The following is a 27,380-nucleotide window of genomic DNA, read 5'->3' on the forward strand; positions in this document are numbered from 1 at the left end:
TTGTACAGAAGTGGATAATATAAACAATAAAATCTAAGTAATGTTTGATTTCCGTGATCATAAACGGCTCTAATAGTGAAAAATATGTCTTAGTGTTTAAAAACTAGGGTCTGTCACTTTAACATATCTTTATTTTGATGCTTCCAAAAAACAAAGGGACCAAGGACACAGACAACAGGTCATCGACGGACGGTGATGTGTGGTGTGTGTGGTGGTCACGGCTTGTTGACCAGTTACGTCGTGGATGCACTGACAGACAACAGGTCATCAACAGACAGTGATGTGTGGTGTGTGTGCTGGTCACGGCTTGTTGAGCAGTGACGTCATGGACTGACTGACGTCACAGACAACAGGTCATCAACGGACGGTGATCTGTGGTGTGTGTGGTGGTCACAGCTTGTTGAGTAGTGACATCGTGGACGAGGACACAGACAACAGGTCATCGGCAGACAGTGATGTGTGGTGTGTGTGGTGGTTACGGCTTGTTGAGCAGTGATGTCGTGGATGCGCTGACTGACGACACAGACAACAGGTCATCGGCAGATGGGGCTCCACTGTGTACCAGTGTCTTCAGTCGATTCAGGTGCACTAGCGCCCTGCAACAAGGAAACATACCAACGTTATTACTTTATACACTGGTGGGTGTGCAGTAAAAATAAATAAATACAAGTTTTTTTGACAACACCTCAGCACATTTTAAACTTGATTATTCCTACCAAAAAGTGGAAAAGGATCTTTTATATATTTTTTCCTACAGACAGGACAGTACATACCACGGTCTTTGATGTACCAGTCATGGGGCACTGGATGGAATTTGAAAACAAATACATGACTCCAACAAAGATGATCAATACTACAACTCATTGCACGATTTCTGTGCAAGGGTGAAACATTGTTTAGAATATTTCTGTCTTATAGGTATTTGAAAACATGTACATAAATATAGAGCCGTGTTTGTTTTTTATAACGACACCACTAGAGCATATTTATCTTATTAATCATCTATTAGATGTCAAACATTTAGTAATTCTGACATATAGTCTCCTTGAAAGCCTGCTACATGTTTCCATAGTAGCAATTTTAAATTATGTGCACTTTCACCACAGGCAGGACAACACATACCACAGTCTTTGTTATAACACTCATGAAGCACTGGTTGGAACATGAAAAACCCCAATCAGAGAAGGATAAGTATAGAAAATTAGTTTAATACTGTATGTTTTAGTTTGCCTGCTTGTCACAGGGGTATATAAGGGTGTATTGGTATGTATGAGGGGGATTCAGTGAGTTAGGATGAACCCCACTCCCCTACTGAGGCTAAACATTTTTTTTTTTAAAGTGCAGTAGTTGGCTATTAATATAGCTAAACAAAACTGTAAACAGAAGGACCGTTGGGTTCATGTTTGATCCCCCCTCCCCCTCACCCCCAGATTCAGACCCTGTGACAGACAAGCACACACTACTCACCGCTCCAGGCTCTGACCTCCGGGCTCAGATACGAAGTTATAATCTTTTAGCGCTGGCAGTGAGATGGGAGAGACAGGACCCGGTTTGTGCTGAGGAAAATAAAACAACATTGAGCCAGAGAATACAGGTACCGGTATATAATGCTAGACTCAAACACGAAGTTATAATCTTTTAGTGCTGGCAGTGAGATCCACGGGTTAGGCAGGACCACGTTTGTGCTGAGGAAAATAAAACATAAGGCTTATGGAAAGAAAGAAAGAAATGTTTTATTTAACAATGCATTCAACACATTTTATTTACGGTTATATGGTGTCAGACATATGGTTAAGGACCACAAAGATTTTGAGAGGAAACCCGTTGTTGCCACTACATGGGCTACTCTTTCCGATTAGCAGCAAGGGATCTTTTATTTGCACTTCCCACAGGCAGGATAGCACAAACCATGCCCTTGTTGAACCAGTTATGGATCACTGGTTGGTGTAAGTGGTTTACACCTACCCATTGAGCCTTGCGGAGCATTCACTCACGGTTTGGAGTTGGTATCTGGATTAAAAATCCCATGCCTCGACTGGGATCCGAACCCAGTACCTACCAGCCTGTAGACCGATGGCCTAACCACGACGCCGGTATAAGTTCAAGTAGAGATTACATCAAAGTCCGACAACCAGAACTGTTTATATATCCTCTCTCAGTGGGGAAAAAAAAAAGAAGAGTGGTCCATTATCTCTCTTTTTTTATTTTTTTTTTATTTAATGTATGTTTTGGGATGGGGTGGGATGGTGCAAATTAATTAGAGCATACAGTCATGTAGTGAGAGTGGTGCAAATTAATTAGAGCATACAGTCATGTAGTGAGAGTGGTGCAAATTAATTAGAGCATACAGTCATGTAGTGAGAGTGGTGCAAATTAATTAGAGCATACAGTCATGTAGTGAGAGTGGTGCAAATTAATTAGAGCATACAGTCATGTAGTGAGAGTGGTGCAAATTAATTAGAGCATACAGTCATGTAGTGAGAGTGGTGCAAAGCTAGAAACTGCTTTCTTTTTTGGATTGTTTTGAAATGTTTAATCACTAAAACTTGTTTTCCTGAAAACCATCAGTTTGCATATACCATGTACATGTATATGCAAATTCATGTAGTTAGCCTGTAACATTATATTTAAGAAATGCAAAATAAAATATTACATGCCCAACTATTACATAGCAGGTAGAAATATTAAAGTTTGTATAAAAACAAACCTACTACAATGAAGCCAGACACCCACGAGAGTAAAAAGTCCAGTTTTAATGGGTATCTGAACTGATACTTAAAAATGGGTTTAAGCTGTTACATGTATTTACCAAATTCAACAAATATATTTCATAACTAATGCCAAATAGCCAATTGAAAAATGGACTGAAATTTACTTAGGCCTGAAGAATTTCTGACCAAATATGCCAAATTACAAATTAAATAAGGATCCAGCATTAATCAGAGTTGATACAGATTTACCTCAAACATGTTCATCTGAGAAAAAACACCTACCACTAAACTGAGTTCCTTCCCTTGTGTGGAGGTCTCTTCTGCTTGAAGTTTAAAAAGCATGTTTTTCAGTGCCTCCATGCTACCAGGCTGCTGCGAACCCGTCAGTGTTGGCGACTGAATTTATCAAACAAACACAGAAATCTGAATAAGCCTTTCATCATAGATATAATAACAAGCATTATGAGAGTAATGCTAAAGCAATATTTTCATATCTCCTAAATTCAAGGGCCATAACTGTGAAAATGGGTAAATGACCATGAAAGTAAAACTTGATCTGTAACAGTACACGATAAAGCTACATGTACATACAAAATTCCATCTCAATATCTTCAGGCATTGCAAAAAATTAGTCTGCAAAACAAATTTTCATATCTCCAAAGTCCATAACTCTGAAAAATATGTAAATTGCCATGAAAGTCAAACTTGATCTGTAACAGTACACGATAAAACTACGTACACCAAATTTCAGGTCAATATTTCAGGGCCCCTGGTCGGATCAGTAGAGACTAATAATACCGGTATATTAAACTGTTAGGCCGTTACAAATGTATGGAGACAAGGCAAACACAATGACAGGCCATGTAGTATTCTCATATAGGTTTATAGCTCTGGCGGATCAAATTTGTTTGCCAAATTATCTATTAAGCTTGTAAAATTGCAGAAACATTTATTTTTCCATGACATTATTTTGCCAACTTAAAACAAGCATTCTGAGAGTACTGGTAAAGCAATACCTGTTCCCAACCAATTCCAACAAATGTTCATATCAACAGAGCTTTTGATCAACGAACCTTATACCTACGAGCTTACATACTTAAACACACTTAACATTTTACAATTTAAAATAAAAACTAAAACAAAACTAAAAACTATATATTATATTATGCGATTAATGCATGTAGCAACACTTATAAATTAACAATGATACCATCTTAACTGACACCAATTTTGGTTAATAAAATTACGTAAACATTTGTTTAAACCTACCTTTTGCTGTAGTCAACAAAATTACGTAAACATTTGTTTAAACCTACCTTTTGCTGTAGTCAACAAAATTACGTAAACATTTGTTTAAACCTACCTTTTGCTGTAGTCAATAAAATTACGTAAACATTTGTTTAAACCTACCTTTTGCTGTAGTCAACAAAATTACGTAAACATTTGTTTAAACCTACCTTTTGCTGTAGTCAATAAAATTACGTAAACATTTGTTTAAACCTACCTTTTGCTGTAGTTGGTGTTCCTGGTGTTCCTTGTGTTGAGGTAAGACTCCTGTTGTTCTAGAATTAAGCAAAACAAAATAAAACGATGTCAAATACAAATACAAAATTAATTGATTACTTTTTAACATTCTTTCACAAGAAACACTGTACATTTTAATTTCGAGCTGTTTATAGGTCAGAGCACATTGATTTATTAATCATCGGTTACTGTATGCCAAACATTTAGTAATTCTCACATATAGTCTTAGAGAGGAAACCTGCTAAATGTTTTCCACTAGCAGCAATGGCTCTTATATATGCACATTTACATATACAGCACAGCACATACCATGGCCTTTGATCTACTAGTCATGGAGCACTGGTTGGGATAGGGAGAAAAGCCAATTAGAGAATGGGTCCACCGATTTAGTTCAAATACTCAAGTATGTCAAATGAGCGCTCTACCAACTGAGCTAGATCCTGCCCCCACCCACCCACCTCCCACACACCACACACACACACACACACTGCACATACGGTATGTATAATACATTTTTATTAGATTAAATGAAATAAATAAGATTATCATATGCTATAATTACGTGTTGCTCTATGTTAGAATGAACACACACGCACACACACTTCACACATTTCTTGTGTATAATAAACATTTTCCTAACATGCATCTAGAATAGCAAATGAGAATAAAATATTTGTACTTTCATTAATTACATTTCTTAAAAAAGACTATTATACACTGCGCAAGGAAACTTGATTGAAGATATTGGAATACGTACAGATTTGCTCTATCCAGCCCATCACCAGACTCAGGATTCAATCGACTAGTTGGTTTGGCAGGGGTTGGAATGAACGGCAGATCGTCAGACACACCTGTGACACCTGATAAACAGACACAAAATTAATAAAAGTAACAAACCTGTATACTGTATCAACTTGTTCAGAACCTTTCATTTAAATAAATAGCAATGTGCCATACTGTTGTTTTCTTGCACAGAAACAGAAAGTACATGTTATCAGTGTGGTCTCAGCTCATGGTGGTTGCTCATTGGGCCCCGACTGGTATTTTAAAAATGTTTTCACGCAGAACCTTGTATTGTACATCCATCCATTAATCAAACAAAAGCACCTAAATTATTCCATTAATAATTGCAACAAACATTCTGAGTGTACTGCTAAACCAATACGTCTACTACTAGGCCCGACAAATTTTCCTATCTCCAAAGTTCAAGGGCCATAACTCTATGAAAAATAGGTAACTCGCCACAATAGTCAAACTTGATCTATAACAGTACATGATAAAGCTAAACACAACATGTCAGCTCAATATCTTTGTGGGGAAAAAAGATTGACAAACAAATGTTTGTATCTCCTAAATTCAAGGTCCATAACTCAGTAAATCACCATGAAAGTTAAACTTGATCTAATACAGTACATCATCAAGCTATACACAAAATCTAAGCTCAATATCTGAAGGCTTTGGGGGTAAAAAAAAAAAAGTCTGGAAAACAAATTTTTGTTTCTCCAAAATTCAAGGGCCACAACTCATATGATATTTAATATAAGTTAATATAAGTTGGTAAGCAACCTGACTGCTGGTAGTATGGGAGTTTAGTAGCCACTGAACAGTCGCCACAATGGGAAATGACAAATGTGTGGTACAGAGACAAGCAATTATTGCATTTGGAGAGACAAGGACTGGGATGTGGAGGTGGACAGCTAAATGTTAAAAGACAAAGAAAAATTAATGTAATGCCCACCTCTGTTTAATAAATAGCTGATTACAGCAGTGTCAAATAAAGTGACTGACTGCTAGTCCTTACTTAGGTCGCTGTGTTTGTTAATAAGGAATATTAAACTTGACTTCCACTAACAATATTACATGTACTAAGTGCTGTCTGGTACTTACTCAGGTGGCTGTGTTTGTTAATAAGGACTGTAGCACCAGTAATATTAAACTTGATTTCCGCTAACAATATCTACCCACCTGTCATTATATGTATACAGTTTACTAAATGCTGTCTGGTACTTACTCAGGTGGCTGTGTTTGTTAATAGGACTAGCACCAGTAATATCAGACTTGATTTCCGCTCGGCCCGTCGCGGATGAGCAGGTCTCCATGCTCGAACACCGCTGCCTATTTCTCCTGGGTCTGTTCCCCACCTCGGAACTAAACTTTTCAGGAGAAGCCGACACCTTCCTGTCCAGTTCTTCGAGATATTTATCAAGACTGGTCTGCAGCTGAGAGGACTGCGACAGTTCGAGATACATTGCGTCGAGGTACGGATTGTCTCCAAGTCTCTGCTTTGCTGGCAGAGATTCGTCCGTGCGACCGTTCAACTTGTGTAAAACATTTTCCTTCCCGTTAAGAATGTTGTTTCTCTCCTCTTCGAGAGCCAGCACCCGTTGAGAATAAGCACGAATTTCCTCGGACACGCTGTTTCCCTTTCTGCCGAGACCGCTCACCTCGCTTGTGTTCAGATCGGAGAAGTTCAAACCCGGCAGAGAGTTATCTGTAAACCCTGTCGTGTTATTACTGTCACGCGTCGTCGTCTTGGAAAACAAAACTTTCTTCTTCTTCCGGTTTATATCCACCAGCAGGTCTGAGTAGCCGGATATATCCAGATTCTCGGCCGCCTCCACCCATTTGGGGATTCCATTTTGTTTTGCATCTTTATTGTTTTTATTCCAATCCGACTCGTTCAGAGTGTCGGCCTCGAGACTCTTCACCCAACCTGGTGTTACCGTGGAGACGGAGGAATCTAAATCATCCACCCAGCTGGGGTGTCGTTGCAGCGCTGCAAGGTGGTGGCGAGACTGCTGAACATGCGATGGTAACGGTGGAGCCGATCGGCTCCTGTTGCGGTCAGCAGCCGCCAGAGAAAATCTCTCTTTTGCGTATTGTCTTTGTGATTTCAAAACCACGGGAGCTAGACTTTCGATGGAAAACCTTCTCTCCCGACCCGACGGTCTTGTGACCTGTGACTGTAGAGGAACGCTGCTGTCGATGGTTCTCGCCCGAGGTCGCGGAGTGCGGTAGCAGTACACGTGGCCATTCCTCCTATCCTTGTCTCCAGCTATCTGTCGCTTTGACTCGCTGTATGGATCGACAGACAGAAGAACATCCGTCGTGAGGCTGCCGATGTCACTCACACACTTCATGCTGATGCTCTCGTCATCGTCGTTGATGTGCTGGAGCAACGAAGCCGACCTGGACAAGGCATCTTCAACTGGAAAAACAAATCAACAAATATTTGATTTATACATGACTAAATGTCATTATAATATTATACATATTATACTTTAATACAATAGGAATAACTGTTCTAGTTGTAGTATAACAAAAAGATATATAAAAGTCTTTAAAATATTAATTTAAAGGTGAAACCATGGATGTCCAGAAACAAACTGGATGGTAGCCAACTCAGAACTTAAACATTTATTTCAAATGGACTGTCCTGAGTGCACTGCCACTGCTAAGATGTTACTGACTAACAGAAATGTTTATAATGACCACAGTTGCTACATTATATAAAAATGTTTGTATAAAATATCGGTAGCTGTATATTAAATGTGTTTCTGATCATCTTAGTGTTTGTACCAGATCAAATTTCACTTTATTTCCTAATATATATTTTTTCATATCCTTGTAGAAAATAGTTGGAAAAACAAATCCATTTTGGGCTCCTTACAAAATATTAGGACAACCAAAACAACACTGAATAAACAGACACTGATATTCTAAACAAAAAAGTATATTTAGTTTGCAATTTAATTTGTTAAAAGATTTTTATAAGTCGTAACCATCTTACAATGGCAGCAAAATCTGGAGTCTCTTTAAGCCTTCAAATGGTATTTTATTCTCTCTTGTTTTTCAGATTATTTCAATTCTGTACCTCAATGCTACCCAGAAAAGGAAGGAAAGAAGGAAATGTTTTATTTAACAACACACTCAACACATTTTTACGGTTATATGGCGTTGGACATATGGTTAAGAAGCAAGAAATAGCCCAATGGGCCCACCGAAGAGGATCGATCTCAGACAGACTGCGCATCAAGCGAACGCTTTACCACTGGGTTACGTCGTGCCTAACCAGAAAAGATACATACTTCAGAAACTGTCATCAGAGACTTTGTCAACATCTTACCTTCCTGGCGGAGTGCCGACCCATGCTGTCTTCGATCAGCAGCCTGCTTCGCTCTCTGCAGTTTGATTCTCTGCAGCCTGTGTTCAATCTCGGCTTCCAGCTCTCCGGTCCGCGGGAGACCGGGTGGCCGCCGCACGCCTTGTTTCGACAGTAGCAGCTCATACGCGTCCTGCTGCTTCCTTGTGCGCTTCTTCTCGTCAAACTGGTGCAGGTATGCCAGCAGGGCCTCCGACGCAGACTGGAACTCCTTGTTGCCCACAACGATTCGCCCCATCGTACACCGGATCCGACTCTTTGGCAAACACTTCATGGCAGAGACACACGTATTGTTAGTCATGAAGACAACAGATCTGACACAACACGGACCTCACACTCACTGAAGAACAGAAAGAATAATGGTCATGAAGAGTATAATATTAAATATTAAATTTTTGCCCATGCAGACACATTAATTCCTAAAGGTCATCACAGATCTATGCAGCAATGTAATATTGTAGTTGCATTAGACGAAAATTGCAAGAGATTGCAATGTGCACACTTACTTTCAGCCTTTGAATGAGTAAAATCAAGGTGAGCTGAAGATCACTCTCCTGAAATAGTACTCGGCAAGCCATCACACAAAGTTTGAAATAAAATGTATTTAAAAAAAATATTGCAAGGTGATCAATTTGCCGCTATCCTAAAGCTTTCCAGACAAAGCCTGAGCTGTTGATGAAAATGTTTGTTGCATGCGACTGAAATTTCTCCGATCAAACATGTTTAATTTTACTGAACGCAAAATCTAATCACATGAAGTCATAAATGAATACACCTTTGTCATAACGAAGCATTGAAGCAATACATGTAAGTTACACATAAATGACCAGATAGATTATACTCTAGATAGCAAAACACCTGCAGAACCAAGAACCATGAACGATGATTAAATCTGTCTCATTCACCGCTGCAAAGTCTGTCGGAGAACTAAACACGTACTCTACAACTATGATCATATCAAATACTTATATGTACCTTGGTAATAAAACTGCTCACTTCAGCATACTTTTGGAGTGGATATAAAAATCTCAATTTAATCTACCCAATTCGTTTTAGCATTTGTCAAAGCCCACATGCATTCTATGCTTTGTCTTGGCCAGACAATAGCGTCTCGGAGACACGTACTAAAAGCTGTACCATCTTAAGGGGCCACACGACAACACCCGTTATTTTACGATTACATGCCAATACAAAACTGAAAAATAGCATACAGACTCGGCCACGTGTGCATAAAACGTTAATCCCGGTGGGATTAGTATTTTCAAAAGCTGTGTCGAGTCTCATACACAGGCCTGGAGCCCGTGTCCTCCACAGCCCTCTTGCGATTGTCTGCACTGGGAAATCACTGACATAAGACATACTGGAGTGACATTTACCGGATAGGCGTGCATTCAAGCTTGGCGTGATACGTTAATCCCACATATAATGCTGCAGTGCTTGTCGGAATGATCTTTTTCCGCACTAAGGCACTTTCCATCAAGTAGACAGCGAGCCAAAGACTAAAAGCGCAGCCCTCGCACTTCAGGCAGAGAATGGGGTAACAAAACGAAGGTACATGTTGAAAATGTCGAAATTTCAAAAGATCAAAGTGTTCCTTTCTTACAGTGAATGGAGTGTGGAGAATTCCAATGTCATGACAGGTGTCATTAAGGTGGTTTTTAAAAAGGCCTGTAGTCATCAATGTGGAAAAAAGACAAACTTTTTATTGTGTTATATCATGGTTTGTGTTTGATGTTTTGTACATATACATGTGCGGGTGGATTAACACCACACAATGAACGCAGGAACATCAAAAAGACTGAGCCACATCAAAAGTTGTTGTTTACAAAATAACCTATCCTAACATCGACACCAGTTAAGATTCCAGACTAGGGATTTTCGAAGCAATCTTAGCCTACGAAATCGTAAAACCATCGTAGGTTGTGACGTCACTACAGCACACTCCATACTGACATCACAGCTTACAATGCTTTTACGATTATGTACGCTAAGATTGCTTCGAAAATATGTGCCCTGGGCGTGAAATTACAGCTTGTAGAAAGTGAAAACAGTCCATTTTTCATGCCTAGCAGGTGAAATTGAAATTTTGCTTCGAAAATATGTGCCCTGGGCGTGAAATTACAGCTTGTAGAAAGTGAAAAGTCCATTTCTCATGCCTAACAGGTGAAATTGAAATTTGCAGATCAATTTTCAAGCGACAGATGTGTGTACGATTATCTTATCTTTTATTTAGCTAATGACGGTGTTAGATTTTAATTAAATACAATGTCATCTCCGAGGTCCTGATTTTCACACATTATTCCAAACCCTCCTTTCACCCATTCTTCTTATTTCCAGCAGGCCACACTTTTTCTTAGTTGGACATATTTCTGTTGACATGCTATTTAAACAAAAGTAACAGCTAGCCATATTTTACTAAAGACTTAGTATGTTAAGCCCTGATTTCTCATTTTGATCCTACCCCCATTGCTGTTTTTGATTTTGATCAGGGAATACGGTTTTGTCGTTCAGATTAATTCCAGTTTGTACATAATTAGCTGAAAAAGATGTATTTTTATATTCATTAATAAATTCTCTATACAGTACTGTTCAAAACAATTTTCGCTAAAACATTTTCATTTTGGCTAATGAAAATCCCATTTGGGTAATTTTTAGGCTACAGGTATTTTTGATCCAGGGTGAGCCTTCGCTTAGCATGTTAAGCCCTGGTTTCTCATTTTGTATTTTATCACCCATTTATTAAATCTACCATGTATCTACACAGGTGATGGTGGAAGCAAACAAAATGACAGGTTGCATCAAATATTGTGCACCACAGGCATTTTGTCAAACCTCGATAATTTCAATCTTTTAACTTTTCAAGCTACCAAAATTAGTTGGCTGTAACTGATAGGCATGACGATTATAGCCTTATATTACAATATATATTAAAATGTTACATTTAGCTGTGAAAATAATCTCCATTTCCAACTATGGGTTTCTAAACGAACCCTGCCAAAAACCCACCCACCATAACATAGTGTTAATGATCATCATCTTAACAACTGACCAAAATATCCTACAGTAACATATCCCAAGTTAGGTAATTCATTCATGAATTCATTTCGACATCTGTAGTTATTTCCGTGCTTATATCCAATTAAGGTTCAAGCACGCTGTCCTGGGCACACACCTCAGCTATCTGGACTGTCTGTCTAGGACAGAGTTCAGGGTTAGTGGTTAGTGAGAGAGAATTCGGTGTAGAGGTCTTAAACCTACCAACTGAGTCGCTAATCTCACTATGGGTGGGAGCCTGTACCGGGATGCGAACCCAATACCTACCAGCCTGAACCACTATACCACCAAAGTGAGTTGTTAGGTAAGCATTCTACTAATAATTATACTTATAGTAGGGTTTCTGCCAGAGGGTATGGATGGTACCCAAAAATCTTGAATATTAATGGATACATTTTAATACTTTATAGATAGATGATATGGGAAGAGAAATGCTGTAAAATATTTTTCAAAGTACATGAAATGTATCCAATTTCAAAACATTTCAAACCCATATAACCATTTAGTAGGGGGACTTATAATCTGTTTTGTTTTTATCATGTACCCTCAACATATTTTCTGACAGAAAGCCTGTGTACAGGAATGAATGAATGAATGTTTAACGACACTCTAGCACAAAACATATATCGGCTATTGGGTGTCAAACTATGGTAAAGGCAAAACTTAGTGATGATCAACATCAATATAAAAATTCAACTGTTAAATAAAATCACAGTGTAAAGAACTGTGTAAAAATACAAATATCACAGACAGATAAAAATAAAATTTAGAATAAAAGTCCTTATCACGTAGAAACTGTAATATAAGTTTTGGATGGAATCTAAAGGATTCCATGACATTTCGTTGTCCAAATATATCTGTTCAACTTTCATTAAGATACTTATACTTCACCACAATGTGGCGTACCATCAGAATACACTGACAGTGCTCACACCCTGTGTACAGGAAGCAATATGTGCATATTTCACAATCTCAACAGAGTTGAACTGGTGCAAATATTTTCCAAAGTCCTTATACATGTACAGTGAAACCTCTCATGACAGGACCCTCTGTAAACTGGAATTCCCTCAAGACCGGACCCTCTGTAAACCAGAATTCCCTCAAGACAGGACCCTCTGTAAACCAGAATTCCGTCAAGACAGGACCCTCTGTAAACCAGAATTCCCTCAAGACCGGACCCTCTGTAAACTGGAATTCCCTCAAGACAGGACCCTCTGTAAACCAGAATTCCCTCAAGACAGGACTCTCTGTAAACCAGAATTCCCTCAAGACCGGACCCTCTGTAAACCGGAATTCCCTCAAGACAGGACCCTCTGTAAACCGGAATTCCCTCAAGACAGGACTCTCTGTAAACCAGAATTCCCTCAAGACAGGACTCTCTGTAAACTGGAATTCCCTCAAGACAGGACTCTCTGTAAACTGGAATTCCCTCAAGACAGGACCCTCTGTAAACCAGAATTCCCTCAAGACAGGACTCTCTGTAAACCAGAATTCCCTCAAGACAGGACCCTCTGTAAACCGGAATTCCCTCAAGACAGGACCCTCTGTAAACCAGAATTCCCTCAAGACAGGACCCTTTGTAAACCGGAATTCCCTCAAGACAGGACCCTCTGTAAACCAGAATTCCCTCAAGACAGGACCCTCTGTAAACCGGAATTCCCTCAAGACAGGACCCTCTGTAAACCGGAATTCCTTCAAAACCAGACGTTTTACAGAGTCCCTTTCTAAAAACTAGGACAGAACGTAACCTCTCTAAACTGGATCCCTCTTAAAACTGGACATTTGTCTTGGTCCCAAGGGTGTCTGTTTTAGAGGGGTTTCACTGTATGTATATTAAAGTACATGAATGAAATGGATAAAAGCATGGAATGGTTCGAATGACAGACTGAATAGCAAATTACAATCCAGTACACATAGTTTGTCAAATGTAGGGTATACCTGTAGTATTCATTGCATACCCATTGGATTTACTTTGAATAAAATAATATATGGACTACCCTATCAGATAAACCTTATTGTGTACCAAACTAAATTACAAAATCAATATATATGTATGTAACACCAAATTGTAAAATACCAGCTACAAGAATGGTTGTATTGATTACATGTACACGTCGGAATTATTAATATGGACTACCCTATCAGATAAACTTTATTGTGTACCAAACTAAACTACAAAATCAATCTATATGTATGTAACACCAAATTGTAGTCCACCAGCTACAGGAATGGTTGTATTGATTACATGTACATACCAGAATTATTTTGACGAGCAAAACGTTCAACTCTGTAGTCAAGATCCATGCGTATACTGTAGCCTACATGTAGGTACCTAGCTAAACAGGCAATTACTCCAGGTAACATAAACACAACCACAGATACACGATACAGCCCCGAAAAAAACACACAGGTGTATACAAGGATATATCCAACCGTACTGCACAGGTGAACCGGCAAGACCGTCAAGCAGAAATAAACCCCAGCAAAGCGTGGCACGGATAGAGGTCCTTATTATTTACACAGATACATCGCATAGAAACTGGCTCTAACCCATTGCCCCAAAAGCATATAAAAATGTTTTGACAACAATGTGAGATTTTCTGCCTGACGAGTTGTGACACGAACGTACAGACATGTTGAGGGCTAGCCGCACTGATTGATTCACTTCACTCGTAATCAAAGCAGAGCCAACAAAAAGCACATACACATATTAATAAGAGACTTACCATCTTAAATATACATACATAACAATGGAAATCAATTACAGTCATATAATACTTTAATTTCTCAAGGGGGCTGCTTGTAAAACGAGTATGAGGTGAGGTACACTGTAGGGTGGATGTCTGACAGGCAGTTTATCTAGATTAAAAACATACACATTAACAAGAGACTTACCATCTTAAATATACATACACAACAATGGAAATCAATTACAGTCATATAATACTTTAATTTCTTAAGGGGGCTGCTTGTAAAACGAGCATGAGGTGAGGTACACTGTAGGGTGGATGTCTGACAGGCAGTTTGTCTAGATTAAAAACATAGAATGCAATTTCAAATTTGTAGTTAACTTAATATAAAATGTATCAAGACTTAGTAGGCTCCTCCCGTCATGAACAGAACTCTGGCGAAGTCAGAAATTGTGCCCATGACAGGCGTGCTTGAACAGTTCTCTGATGGAAGCATGCCAAAAATTACCCACACACCCTTCTGTTAACCAGCTAATACTGGAGGTATCGGACTTGTTTTACAAGTCAACTGGTTAACAGTACAAACTGACCCACTTTGTTTTTACAGTTAGCAATAATGGATCTAACACAGGTTTGACAGTATAATATATATATAAAGTTAAAGTTTGTTTTGTTTAACAACACCACTAGAGCACATTGATTTATTAATCATTAGCTATTGGATGTCAAATATTTGGTAATTTCAAATTATAGTCTTAGAAATGAAACCCGCTACATTTTTTTCATTAGTAGCAAGGGATCTTTTATATGCACACATACCATGGCCTTAGATATACCAGCCATGGTGCACTGATGGAACGACAAATAGCCCAGTGGGCCCCGCCACTAGTCTACATCCCGCCCTTACCCCAATAAGTTATCAATATGTTTATTATACTAGTATTACACGTGACTAGATTTACAATTCATATCATATGGAAATGATAAATATTGGAAATCAGCAGCATTATTAAAGTGCCTACCTGTGTGTATGTACAGTACTTTGTAGACGGCTACAAAATATACTCTTCTCAACTAGAAGCGACTCGTGGCAATGAACACTGGCACTACATCATGGGGATTAAGTGGGATTTCGTCCACAAAGACGCAGGATTAAAAGAACAACATTACCATGCATTAAGTTATCTTTAATACAATCCACGGACACAAGGTGAAAATGTTTATAAATCACTGCATTCACCACACTGTACAGAATCTACGATGAAAAGCATGTGTGACATCTAATCAGTGTTTATGGAGCAATTGCACACAAAAGGCTGAGCCCATTTGAACAAATGACTGGAGACTTTATTAGAAAGTGTACAATGGTGATGTGAATATACGAACATAGCTGTGGATCAACTTCAAGTGCCAGGGTCTTGGGAAATGGGTATGTTTGCCAATCCGTTCAGGGAAGAACGAACGAGCGACAATAACTGGTAATATTTCATCCCGCCGGCTGTCATTACGGAACACTGCCTCAAGTCGAGCGACACTAATTTTTACCTGTAAGCTATATAGCTCTCGTTAATCGACTGATCAGGTCTGCAAACCTTAACACAAAACTCGAAATACAGCCCTCCATTCATCGCAGTCAAACTCTCCTCACAACCATTCAACAGCTAAAACCCACATGCTCATAACCTTTTCAAATCAAATGGATATTATGTCTTCAATAGTGTTTTTTATATGTTTATTATATACATGCTTAAAAATCTACCCCAACCATTATACTGTTAAATGTCATACCGCCACGTTTCAGTATCTACTATATGACTGGCTAATACAAAACGCACGCAGCTTTAGTGATAATATAACAACTTGTATATTTCTGCAGGCAGTTAAAAATTAGTTATCGTTTATAGCTTAACTGCCATTTTCAACTGATCACTTTTATTATCAGTCTCATCAATTGTTTTTGCAATCTTCTAATACACTATTTTCAATAATAAATTTTTAAAAAGGAACCAAATCTGTTAACTGATTTAATATTCTTACATACATGTACTCGGCATATTTATTAAATACAGGTTTACATGCATGCCTCAGATTGCATCTGATAAGAGCAAGGTTTAGGTTGAATCCCATAAAATATTACCACTTTGGCTAAGCTGCTAAGAAAATCTGTCACCAAATTCAACTTTTATTTAGCTAAACAGCAAAAACGTTGGTACATTAATAAAAGACAGACGATTTTCAAATTAGCTTTTTGACATAATAATAATGAAATATATTCTCCAAATTCAACTTTAATTCACATTTGGTGAGCTATTATTAGTTCAAACCCTTTAAGCGCAGTCAGACAGCCCGATATATACTCTACAAAAAAAGTAGAATTTACAATTGCCAAAATTGTAAGCTGTGGGGAATGGTTATATGATAAAAGTGAATTAATTGGGCAAACATTACAACCGGTACTTCAGTATTAGGTTTTATGACCACCAGTGATTAGGGTCAAAAGTGAAATTTGAAAGTTGACGGGTTTTTTATCAGTAAATCGCAAATTCAAACAATAAAAATGACTAAAAACAAAACAATAACAACTGTATGATCAACAGAATGAAAAAGATTGACAGAAATAATGTTCCACAATGATTAATCGACCTTCCTGGAAATGGTCAAAATCGAGAATGACCCCACGCACGTGTACGGGGAAACTGCGTGATGCATGTGCAAACTATGGAGTGTGTTCGGTGTGTTGATAAACAGACCTGAACATTCTTTACTATATGTCTGTGGTCAAAACATATGTTCAGTCTAATAGTTGATATTAACATTAATATTTCAGGTTCCCCTACTTTTTTTGAAGAGTATAGATAACTGAGGTCTTTCAGCCCTCTGCATTAAGAAGAGAAGTTGGGTGTAGTAATCATTCACCTCCCCATTTTTATTGTATTTATACTTATTTTCTTCTTATATCTAATTAAAGTTCAAGCATGCTGTCCTGGACACATGTACACCTCAGCTATCTGTTCGGAACAGTGGGTTAGTGGTTAGTTGTTAGTGAGTGAAAACTTTGTGTAGTGACCTTTCACCTACCCACTGTGTCGTTAAACTCATTCTGGGTGGGAGTAATGCAGTGCCGTGATGCGAACCCAGTGAGTACCTGCCAGTTTTAAGTTCGATGGCTTAACCACTGAGGCCAGTTACACCTCCCTGTATACAGCTGTCAGACCTAGCTCACTTCACAGTTGGAAGCCAGTACCGAGATATGAACCCAGTACCTACCAAGCTGAAGGCTCAATGAGGGCTCAATCACTACACCACCAAGGTTGATGCAGGTGCAGTCCCAGAGGTTAGTGTTTATGTACAGGTGTGCTGTCGTTAAGATTTACCTGTAACCTCGTTAAGATTTACCTGTAACCTACAGGTTACCTAGCTGGTCCTAAAATAACACAACTAATCCCTTGTCAAACACAGCCGATTTAAAAGCAGACAATTTATCAATACCTTTTTCAAAGCTATCTCCTAACACTGGAAAACATTTTATTGAATGCATGTATATATATATATATATACATGTACTTGAACAAGGCTTAGATACTAGTTCTTCAGTTTATAAAACCATCTTGTTTACATGGTACAAATTCTATTCAGTATTTATTTTCATTTCAAATTAATACTTATACTGATCCTCATGTGCTGTGAAATTTATTTTACAAATAAATCCAATTCTATTCTCAATCACACATATTACATCATATGACATGGCCGGTGCCAGGGTTATTTGGGGAAAACGATATTTGATTGCATAAAAAAACAAGCATTATACGGAAAAGAAATTGTTTATTTAACGACACACTCAACACATTTTTTATTTTACGGTTATATGGCGTCAGACATATGGTTATGGACCACACAGATATTGAGAGGAAACCCGCTGTCACCACTTCATGGGCTATTCTTTTTGATTAGCAGCAAGGGATCTTTTATATGCACCATCCCATAGACAGGATAGCACATACCACGACCTTTGTTGTACCAGTCGTGGTGCACTGGCTGGAGCGAGAAATAGCCCAATGGGCCCACTGACAGGGATTGATCCCAAACCGACCGCGCATCAAGCGAGCACTTTACCATTGGGCAAGCATCTTGAGAGTACTGCTAGAGCAATATATGTCCCCTACCGAACCCAACCATTTTTCTTATCTCCTAAATTTAAGGAACATACCTTTGTGAAAAGTGGGTAAAACACCATGAAAGTCAAACTTGATCTGTAACAGTATATAAAAAAGCTATACACAAAATTTCAGCTCAATATCTCATGGGTTTTCTGAGAAAAAAAAGTCCAGAAAACAAATTTTCAAATCTCCTAAGTTCAAGGGCCATAACTCCATCAAAAATGGGTAACTGCCATGTACGTCAAACTTGATCTGTAACAGTACATTATAAAGCTATACACAAAATTTCATCTCGATATCTCAAGATCTTCTGAAAAAAAGTCTGGAAAACAATTGTTCACATCTCTTAGGTTCAAGGGCCATAATGCCATCAAAAATGGGTAAATATCCATGAAAGTCAAACTTGATCTGTAAACGTACATGATAAAGCTATACAAACAATTTCATCTCAATATCTCAAGGCATTCCAAAAAACCATCCGGAAAACTGTATGTGGGACAGACAGATAGACAGACAAACAGACACAGAAGGACGGAGATGAAACCTATAGTCCCCTCCGGTTGGACTGGTTGTGGACTAATAATAAAATGGATTGTTGATATTAACATGTACTGGTGCTGTTGACTGGAGATAATTGTTTTAATCCAGACTGATTACTGAATGGATCTGTACTTTAATTTATTGGAAAATTGTTCACAGCAGATCTCCACGTAAAAAAACATACGGGGAGTGATTAATTGCTTCACCAATTTAGATTAAATGGGTGGGAGCCATTTAAGATACTACTGTATTGATGCCATATAAATTCACATGCTAAGGTGAGCTAAAAATCACTCTTCTTGAACTAGTCTCAGGGGAGTGATGGGAAGCGAGAGTGACCGCTCCCCTTAAATGACGACGTCGGAAACAAATCTATGAAAAAATGTATGGTGGTCAATTTCTTGGAGTTTCAATCTAGACTGGGTGTGCCAAACCCAATGAGTGTCACAGACTTGTGTTCCACTGTCCTGTATTGTACTACAATGACAGGTGTTATCAGCTGTAGTACAGTCATTAACTGTCAAACACAATGTTGATATATGACATGTGGGTGTTTACTCTCCATGTAGTAAATGCTTGAAATGCCCAGCTTTCTTTTACTGTAATATCCGTGGCCCTATCTATATATGTACTTGTATATAAACCACAAAATGACTCTTTAGATATCACAGGTCATATTTGTTTACTTTAAACACATAAAACATGACGTGCTGTAATTTAAAGAGCTAGCTAGGTTAAAGCCGCACACCCTAGTTCCATCCTGCGAAAATAAATTATAATTTGGTTAATCTACAAACCTGTAACACACTTAGATCACGTTTTTATCAAATAGAGTAAAAAGGCAGGTTTTATATCGATAAATACCATGGGAATCCCCATGTCCCAATTGCTTGAAATAATTTTGAAAGTTAGTATTCTGATGTCACCGGTAGATGTCGCTCGAAGCACAACAATGCCTACGTCACGACAAATTTCACAGAGTGCGCACAGACTTCGGGTGCGTTCTTTTCACCTCTTCTGGACATGTTCCAACTGTTCTGTCCTGGTTGTATCCCCTCTCCAGATATCATAAGACTTAGCAAAATTATTGGTTTTAAGGGTTTGTAACATTTTGTATTGAGACACTTACTTGTCTGAACTTTATTGTTACTGAAAATGTTCACGAACTGTGAAGAAAAATCTCACAAATGAACAACAACAAATCGGATGTTGATTGCGCGAACCGTGCACGAGAAAACAAACCGAACCAAAATGATAACGGTCACGTGGTATACCAACATCTGTGACATTTACACAGGAAGATTCCCTCTATAAATAGATTGGACCTCGCTTGCTTAATGGTTTTTTCTCGACAGTACGTCTTGTGAAAAAATGCAAAAAATGCATTTCGTGGTTTTACAAACATCACGATTACCAAAAAGCACTTCAGGTGAATGGAAATGTGTATTCTAAATAATAAAATGTAAGTAAAGTGCAATTTTATTTGTGAAAAATGGGGTTTAATAGCGAAAAACAATGCCGTAATGGTTAACAAATAGTCGTAACTAGGGTGTGTCCCTTTAACATATAGGCATTATTTGTACATGCGGGTAACGAAAAGAAGGCCCATAGATAAATTAGCCAATTGCTAACTACATGTATTATACAGTCACTACAACATTCAGTAGTTGGCTAATAAAAATGTTGCCTAAATTAGCCATTCAAAAATAATTTGAAAGAAAATACTCTACATAAATGATAATTGCTTAAAACAAAACACTTTTGAGTGTGAGTTCTGCAAAAGCATGCCAGATACTTAATTGTCATTTTGCATTCTAAAATATATCTTAAAACATCTTTTTATCATTTTAAAACATGTCTTACAGTTAATACAGATTTTACATGTATATCTTAGAACATCTTTTTATCATTTTAAAACATGTCTTACAGTTAATACAGATTAGTAAATATGGGCAAGTCCAAAATCTCAATCACCGAGAACTGCTTAATTTGCAATCCAAAAAACATGTAACCCAACAGGGCCCCTGCAAGAGCAGATCCATGAAATTACTGGAGGACTAAGGGCAAAAGGCAACATGGACCAACTCATGAACAGGGCACATCAATTAAAAATTTGTTTTAAAAGCCATAGAAACAAAGACACTTGAATATATTTAGGGGGAATTGGTCCCTTGCCCCCACCCCCAGATCAGCCTCTGCTCTGGATTCTATCTTAAAATCTGTTTTCTTAATACACATGAATAAATAATTATCAGGTTAAATACATACACAACTCAATTCACTGTGTGCCAACTGTGTCTCAAGTGCCATGTTTCGTCAAAACACACCCTCCACAGATATAAAGGTGGCAATTAATGTCTAGTGTCAGATTACAAACTAAAATCATGAACCTCTACAAGTCACAGATCAGTGTAATGTGCTGCTGGACACAGTCACTGAACAACTGACATATCTGATGCACGGAATAGTACACGTCACATTCACATGTGTGTATATATGCAGCCATAACAGGTTAATTGTCTTGAATCAGGGCTCCTGCTTATAAAACGTTTAGAGTCCAGATTCAATCTCCAAATGACATCACACACATTCAATTTGTATGACGTTGCCATGACGTTAAAGTCTTAGACTTATTAGTCTGGAGTCTAGACTAAACATTTTACAAATACCAGGCCAGATCAATTCCCAATGACAATAAAGTTTTTGAAAAACTGTAGTGAAAACACTAGTAATCCCCAAAATCACTCATTTATTAATTTCACTACCCAACCCCCCCCCCCCCCCCCCCCCCCCCCCAGAGAAGTTATTAAAACAAATAAATACTGTTTTTCAATTTTATATGGCAAAACAAACCAGCTAGAATTAAAAGAGCAGTTTTAGTGCAAGATTATAAATATGGAGGTATCAAAATGGTAGATATTACAAATTTTGCAATAGCATTAAAACTGACCTGGATTAGAAGACTTTTTATATCAAATTTAAAATAGGCAACTCTCTTCTATTCTTTGACTGGTTTAACAATGAAAGATTTAATAATTCTTGGGGATCACTTTATTTAGTTAAAGACAAGACAAATAAAAAACTTACTTTGGAAAGATGTATCTACTAAATAACTGGATTTTACTGCAACACAAACAAACATTTGTCAATACAGAAGACATTCTATGTTCAAACATTTGGTATAATAACAATATTGTTATAGGTAAAAAGCCAGCAGTATATAGAAATTACATCAAAAAAGGGATTTTATTTATACAAGACTTACTTAATAACCAAGGACAGTTTATAGATTATGACACATTCAGCTTAAAGTATAACGTAAAATAAAATTTTCTAGAATTTGCTTCTTTATTAAAGGCTATACAAGTTTTATACGCAAGAAAACTACTTTTAACATCCAAACAGTTGGTGTTTCAAAGCATCCCATTTTATCAGTTAAAATAAAACCCTTTTTGAAAAATAAATCTGGAAGTAAAGAAATCTATAAACTACTCAACGACACGAATATACTTCCTACTTCGCAGATTAAATACTCTGCTGAAGGATTTGCTTTTTCCCCTTCAGAGTGGGCGAAGTATTATAACATGCCATTTAAGATTTTAAAAGACCCAACACTGTTATGGTTCCAATACCAAATCCTACATAGAATTACAGCAACGAATACTTTCTTATATAAAATAAAATATGTTGATTCAAATCTCTGTAAACTGTAATTTCTGTCATCGCCAGCCAGAAACATCAGATCACTTGTTTTATACTTGCCCAAAGTCGTGGAACTTTGGAATCTTATAGAACAATGGTTGCAACAAACAGGTGAAGAATTCCAGTTTGACAAAACTATGATTTTATTTGGTGATATAAATAAGGAAAACAATTTCGTAAATTGGTTAATTATAAATGTAAAGTATTATATATACAAAACAAAATTACAGAACACCACACTCAATAAAACTGGATTCAAACATACATATGTATTACAAGAATTGTTTACATAAAGAATTCAACGAAAACTGGGAATGCTGGTTAAGATTTTTGGAAAATATTTAAATGGACAGCCTTTGTTTTATATTAAAAAAAAGACTATGGTTGTTACTACATACATTTACAATGCTTAAACACCTGCAATTATGTTCCCTGTAGAGCCCATTGATTTATTAATCATCGGCTATTGGATGTCAAAATTTGATAATTTTGACATAGACAAATGTATAGTCTTAGAGAAGAAACCCACTATATTTTTCCATTAGTAGCAAGGAATCTCTTATATGCACCATTCCACACAGGGTAGCACATACCAGTCGTGATGCACTGGCTGAAATGAGAAATAGCACAATTGGCCCACCGATGGGGATCGATCCTAAACTAACCACATAGAGCAAAATATATGCTTTACCACTAGGCCATGTCCAGGGCCCACATTTCTTTCTTTCTTTCACTAATATTGCTTCAAAAATATGGGCTCTGCTATTTTATAATAAAGCTTAAACTCTGAGCTACCTTAACAAGTATTTGTCATATTTTTTTGTGTTCAACAAATAGAAAGATTAGTGACAGTGTGCTACATACAATGTGCAATGCACAGGTGTGAACTGGGTGAAATAAATTGCAATTAGACTCCCAATTTTAACACTACCACGGAGGCTACCTGTAAATACGTGTATCAAGTTACATGGCTCAGTGGCACCGCATTGTGAACATATGGCTCACATCTTAATCCATTTATTAAAAGTACAAATAATACCTGTAAGTAGCTTACCTACAATTAAAGATCATAGCTAACATATGTAATACGGTGCGTACCGGCACTACCTAACTACATGTATAGCATACCATACTGTAGCATATGTTGGTGGAACAACAGTTGATCAATGCTAAGTACTATATATATAAGTATAGTACACAATGACACATGCATATACAGGTATATATAAGGAACAAGAAATATTATCGAGGCCTGACAATCTTAACTGGTTATGTCCACTCGTTTAACTAGACAGTAGTCCAACATATACATGTATGTATTTTACATTTGTTCTTTCTGTGTTTACTCCATTACATGGAAGGGAGAGAATACCTACCATAGTGATACAAAGATCTATAGAAGTGGGTGTGGGTACGTACTTGTCAGAGTGACAGTTCTGGGTCCCCCTTCCTCTGAGGATATAATATTGCTGTGACAGATATTTTAAGTATTGTCAATTTGAATACCAGTTTAAGTAAATTAATATACAGAAGGTATCCAATACACCTTTCTACTCAAGAAATACCTACTAGAAATACATTTCTATAATATTTACTATCATTTTGTTGCTTGTTCATAAACTGATCACAAATTCACACTGGGGTTTTATTAGGGCACTTACAGTACTTTAAGGGGGAGGGGGGCCCACCCACCAAATCTCACTATGGGTCATGTTGTGGTCAGTTCTAGGAAGCCTACGAATATACAAAATGCTTGACCACATGATCAGACTAGTCTCCAGGGATTCTTGTCATGCAAACATCTGTGGTATGTACTGTCCTGTCTATGGGAAGGAAGGAAGGTAGGAATCTTTTATTTAACAACACAGTCAATACATTTTAATTACGGTTAATATGACATATCAGACATATGGTTAAGAACCATGTCTATGTGCATAAGATAATTTGTTGCTTCATTGATAAGAGTAGCCAGTGTGGTGACAGCAAGTTCACTCTGTGATCTATAAACTAAATGTCAACAGTACCATGTTAAGACACCAAACAGCCATATTAATATTTATGTATAGTTTAAAATGTGCTGTGGTGCCATTAAACAAACATTCCTTTCCTTTCATAGCAACATAAACAGTTTGACAATTCCCCCAAGACCTGCCCATGACTTTCTTACAGTCAATAGCATCATACAGACCCTATTTTACAAAACACTCTTTCAATAAACTGTGTTTGAATAAAAAAAATCATTAGCTATAATCTTGATAACAGAATATCAAAGTCAATAAAAACATCATTTCAATAACACTGTATGCATTATATTAAAACAAATGGATTATTTATAATCCTTATAATGGAACACCAAATTCTGATCACTTCAGTTAATTTATGTTCCATGTACAAATAGCAAACAAAGGTATTTTCTGTTTAAACAGACACCCTATATATATATATATATATATATATGAATCATTGAATGTGAAAGTCTCCCCATACCTTTATCTCCAGTTCAACTAATGCAGCACACGTACACTTCATCAATGGCTCAGATGTAAGAATCATTGAGAACTAACTCACACACAGGACCATGGTGAATTAAACATTTAACCTCCAGATTGCCACACAGCTGGTTGGCAGATCCAGACCAGCTTGTCTGGACATGTTCTGTGCAGACTCAGTCTTTTGTGCATTTTGCATATCTTCTTTGTAGACCAGGGAATATTTTGTTCAGTATCGCATTGCTACACAATTCTAAAATGTTAAAAGTAATTGCTACTCAATTTTCAACTGATCACTAACTTTCACTAATCAAATTTTTAAAAACAAAATGTTACCTGTACACACAGAAATTCGATGTCAAAACTTAAAAACAATCCTTTATACTCACTCACTTAACTCATGCAACCTTTTCAGACATCCTTGCATTCACATAAATTCCATCTATATTTACCCAGAAAAAATTACCAATACGACTTAATTTTATAATTTATTGCCATGATTGTTTGTAACAAACAGGGATTGAAATAAATGTAGAGCGGTCATTCAGGTTACCACATCAAGAAAGTCAAGGATAGTATGCCATTCTCCACATTTTTTAAAACAAAAACATCACAACCTAAATTTTTATCAATTGTGTTGTTTAACATGAATTACACAGAGATGTATCAGTAGAACGAGAACAGTATTATAGTCTGTCTCATCATTCTATAAAAATGTGGGGGTTTTGTAAATAATTTCAGTTTGGTCTGACGTTTACAAGAAGAAAAGTAAAAGTGTTTTTAAAATATAAAAAAAACACTTCTTTTTGTGTCCAATTTAGAAAACAATCGGCTCAGAAATAAATAAGTTGTCATAAATTTTATAGCATGAAAAAAGGTGTTCCAAGTGGGACGGACTATACAAGTATTTGTGAAGGGATTATAATGTGAATTTCATAAATGTGTCTTAATCTATAGATTACCAGGGCCCCGTTTTACAAAACAATCTTAGTGCTAAGATCACCGTAAATGCATAAGCTACCGTATGTACTAATGGTGATCTTAGTGCTAAGATCGCTTCATAAAACGGGGTCCAGGCCTATAATTTATGTTCACCTATACACAGGTTACGAGGCACTATCATGATTATGCTTAATTTGGGCAGTTCCAAAATAAAAAAATGTTATTACCCACTTGTTAGTAATATTATCACCAGTGTATTGATATGTACAGAAACAACTAAGGGAACCTCACCCTAGACTTGAATTTATTGTGTGGCGTCACTTTAACCCTAAATCTAACCATAGTATAAGCCTAATGTTTAAAGTAGAGGGATAACAGGTGGATATTTTACCAAAAATATATTCTCTGCAGAGCTATGGTAACAAAATGACAGGGGACCAAAACACCTTGGAGCACACCTAGCTTGGTACAGATTGACGAGTGTTCTGGTTTAAAACATAGCCACAAGTATCTGTGGATAAAAGTCCAACAGTCAATAAGTGGTGTCTATGCTAAATTTATCGCAAAGACAAAGGCTGTGGACATAGTGGAAACGAAACCCGGTGCATGTGGAAATGGGGGGATGGGCCATGACTATGGGATTGAGAGCGGTGCGAGTCGACAGTCACGGTGACAGTGTGATGGGGTCATCCTCTCAGTGACACAGAAACAAAAATCACCGATTTGGTCATGAGCGTGAGCTATTTAGTTCACTGCATAAACATTAAAACATTACATAATGCAAATGTAAACCTTTAAAACACTTACTTGACATCCTAGGTCAACTTTTAAACTGACGAATACCTTTCCACGAACACAAACAGCAAAACAACCGGAAATGCACGTCACTAATAACGCTGTTGTTCATTCGGCCAATTACGGATATATTTACGGAATCGACCGAGGTGTAATAAAAGACTTTTCCATGGGTTCACACCACTGTTAATTAAGTTGGAACTATATAGTAAATTTTATTATGTTTTTAATATTGTTATAGGTATAAATGATTTGGGGTGTGAGTGAAACCCTGCTGACCCCCTCCCCCCATCCCTACAACTGCCATTTTCCAGTGCAAACATACCGTTATGTATGCATTTTCTAAAGAACTGTTACCTTTATTTTTTCAGACACAATAATATGGTATACTACAATCCACGATATACCAGTCATTTTCTCACAGATGCAATATCATATACTACAGTCCGTTATGTATCAGGTTTATATATATATATATATATATACCAATCATTTTCTTATAGACATATCATATACCACATCCATGATATACCAGTGATTTTCTCACAGACATATATACTGGTTAAATTTTCACAGACGCGGTATGAAATACCAGTCCATGACATACCAGT

The 27,380-nt window shown here is 37.3% G+C and overlaps 1 protein-coding gene across 3 annotated transcripts; it reads right to left on the reverse strand.

The window, feature by feature from the left end:
• LOC121380040 lies at positions 1 to 26,847 on the reverse strand. 3 transcript variants are annotated; one of them, XM_041508788.1, is made up of 9 exons: positions 26,782 to 26,829; positions 25,031 to 25,285; positions 8,362 to 8,737; positions 6,247 to 7,443; positions 4,993 to 5,095; positions 4,216 to 4,273; positions 2,994 to 3,107; positions 1,468 to 1,556; positions 1 to 596 (listed from the first exon to the last, which is right to left on the reverse strand). In XM_041508788.1, the coding sequence occupies exons 3-9, from the start codon at positions 8,696 to 8,698 to the stop codon at positions 476 to 478; spliced, it is 2,019 nt and encodes a 672-aa protein (XP_041364722.1). In that variant the 5' UTR covers positions 8,699 to 8,737; positions 25,031 to 25,285; positions 26,782 to 26,829; the 3' UTR covers positions 1 to 475. The 3 variants fall into 3 exon arrangements, with proteins under 3 accessions (XP_041364722.1, XP_041364706.1, XP_041364715.1); XM_041508772.1 differs by lacking the exon at positions 25,031 to 25,285 and having other exon boundaries at positions 26,782 to 26,847; XM_041508781.1 differs by lacking the exons at positions 25,031 to 25,285; positions 26,782 to 26,829 and adding an exon at positions 13,707 to 13,891.
• Between the last annotated feature and the right edge of the window lie 533 nt (positions 26,848 to 27,380).

Source organism: Gigantopelta aegis, chromosome 2, assembly GCF_016097555.1.
Source record: "Gigantopelta aegis isolate Gae_Host chromosome 2, Gae_host_genome, whole genome shotgun sequence".
NCBI classification, from domain to species: domain Eukaryota; kingdom Metazoa; phylum Mollusca; class Gastropoda; order Neomphalida; family Peltospiridae; genus Gigantopelta; species Gigantopelta aegis.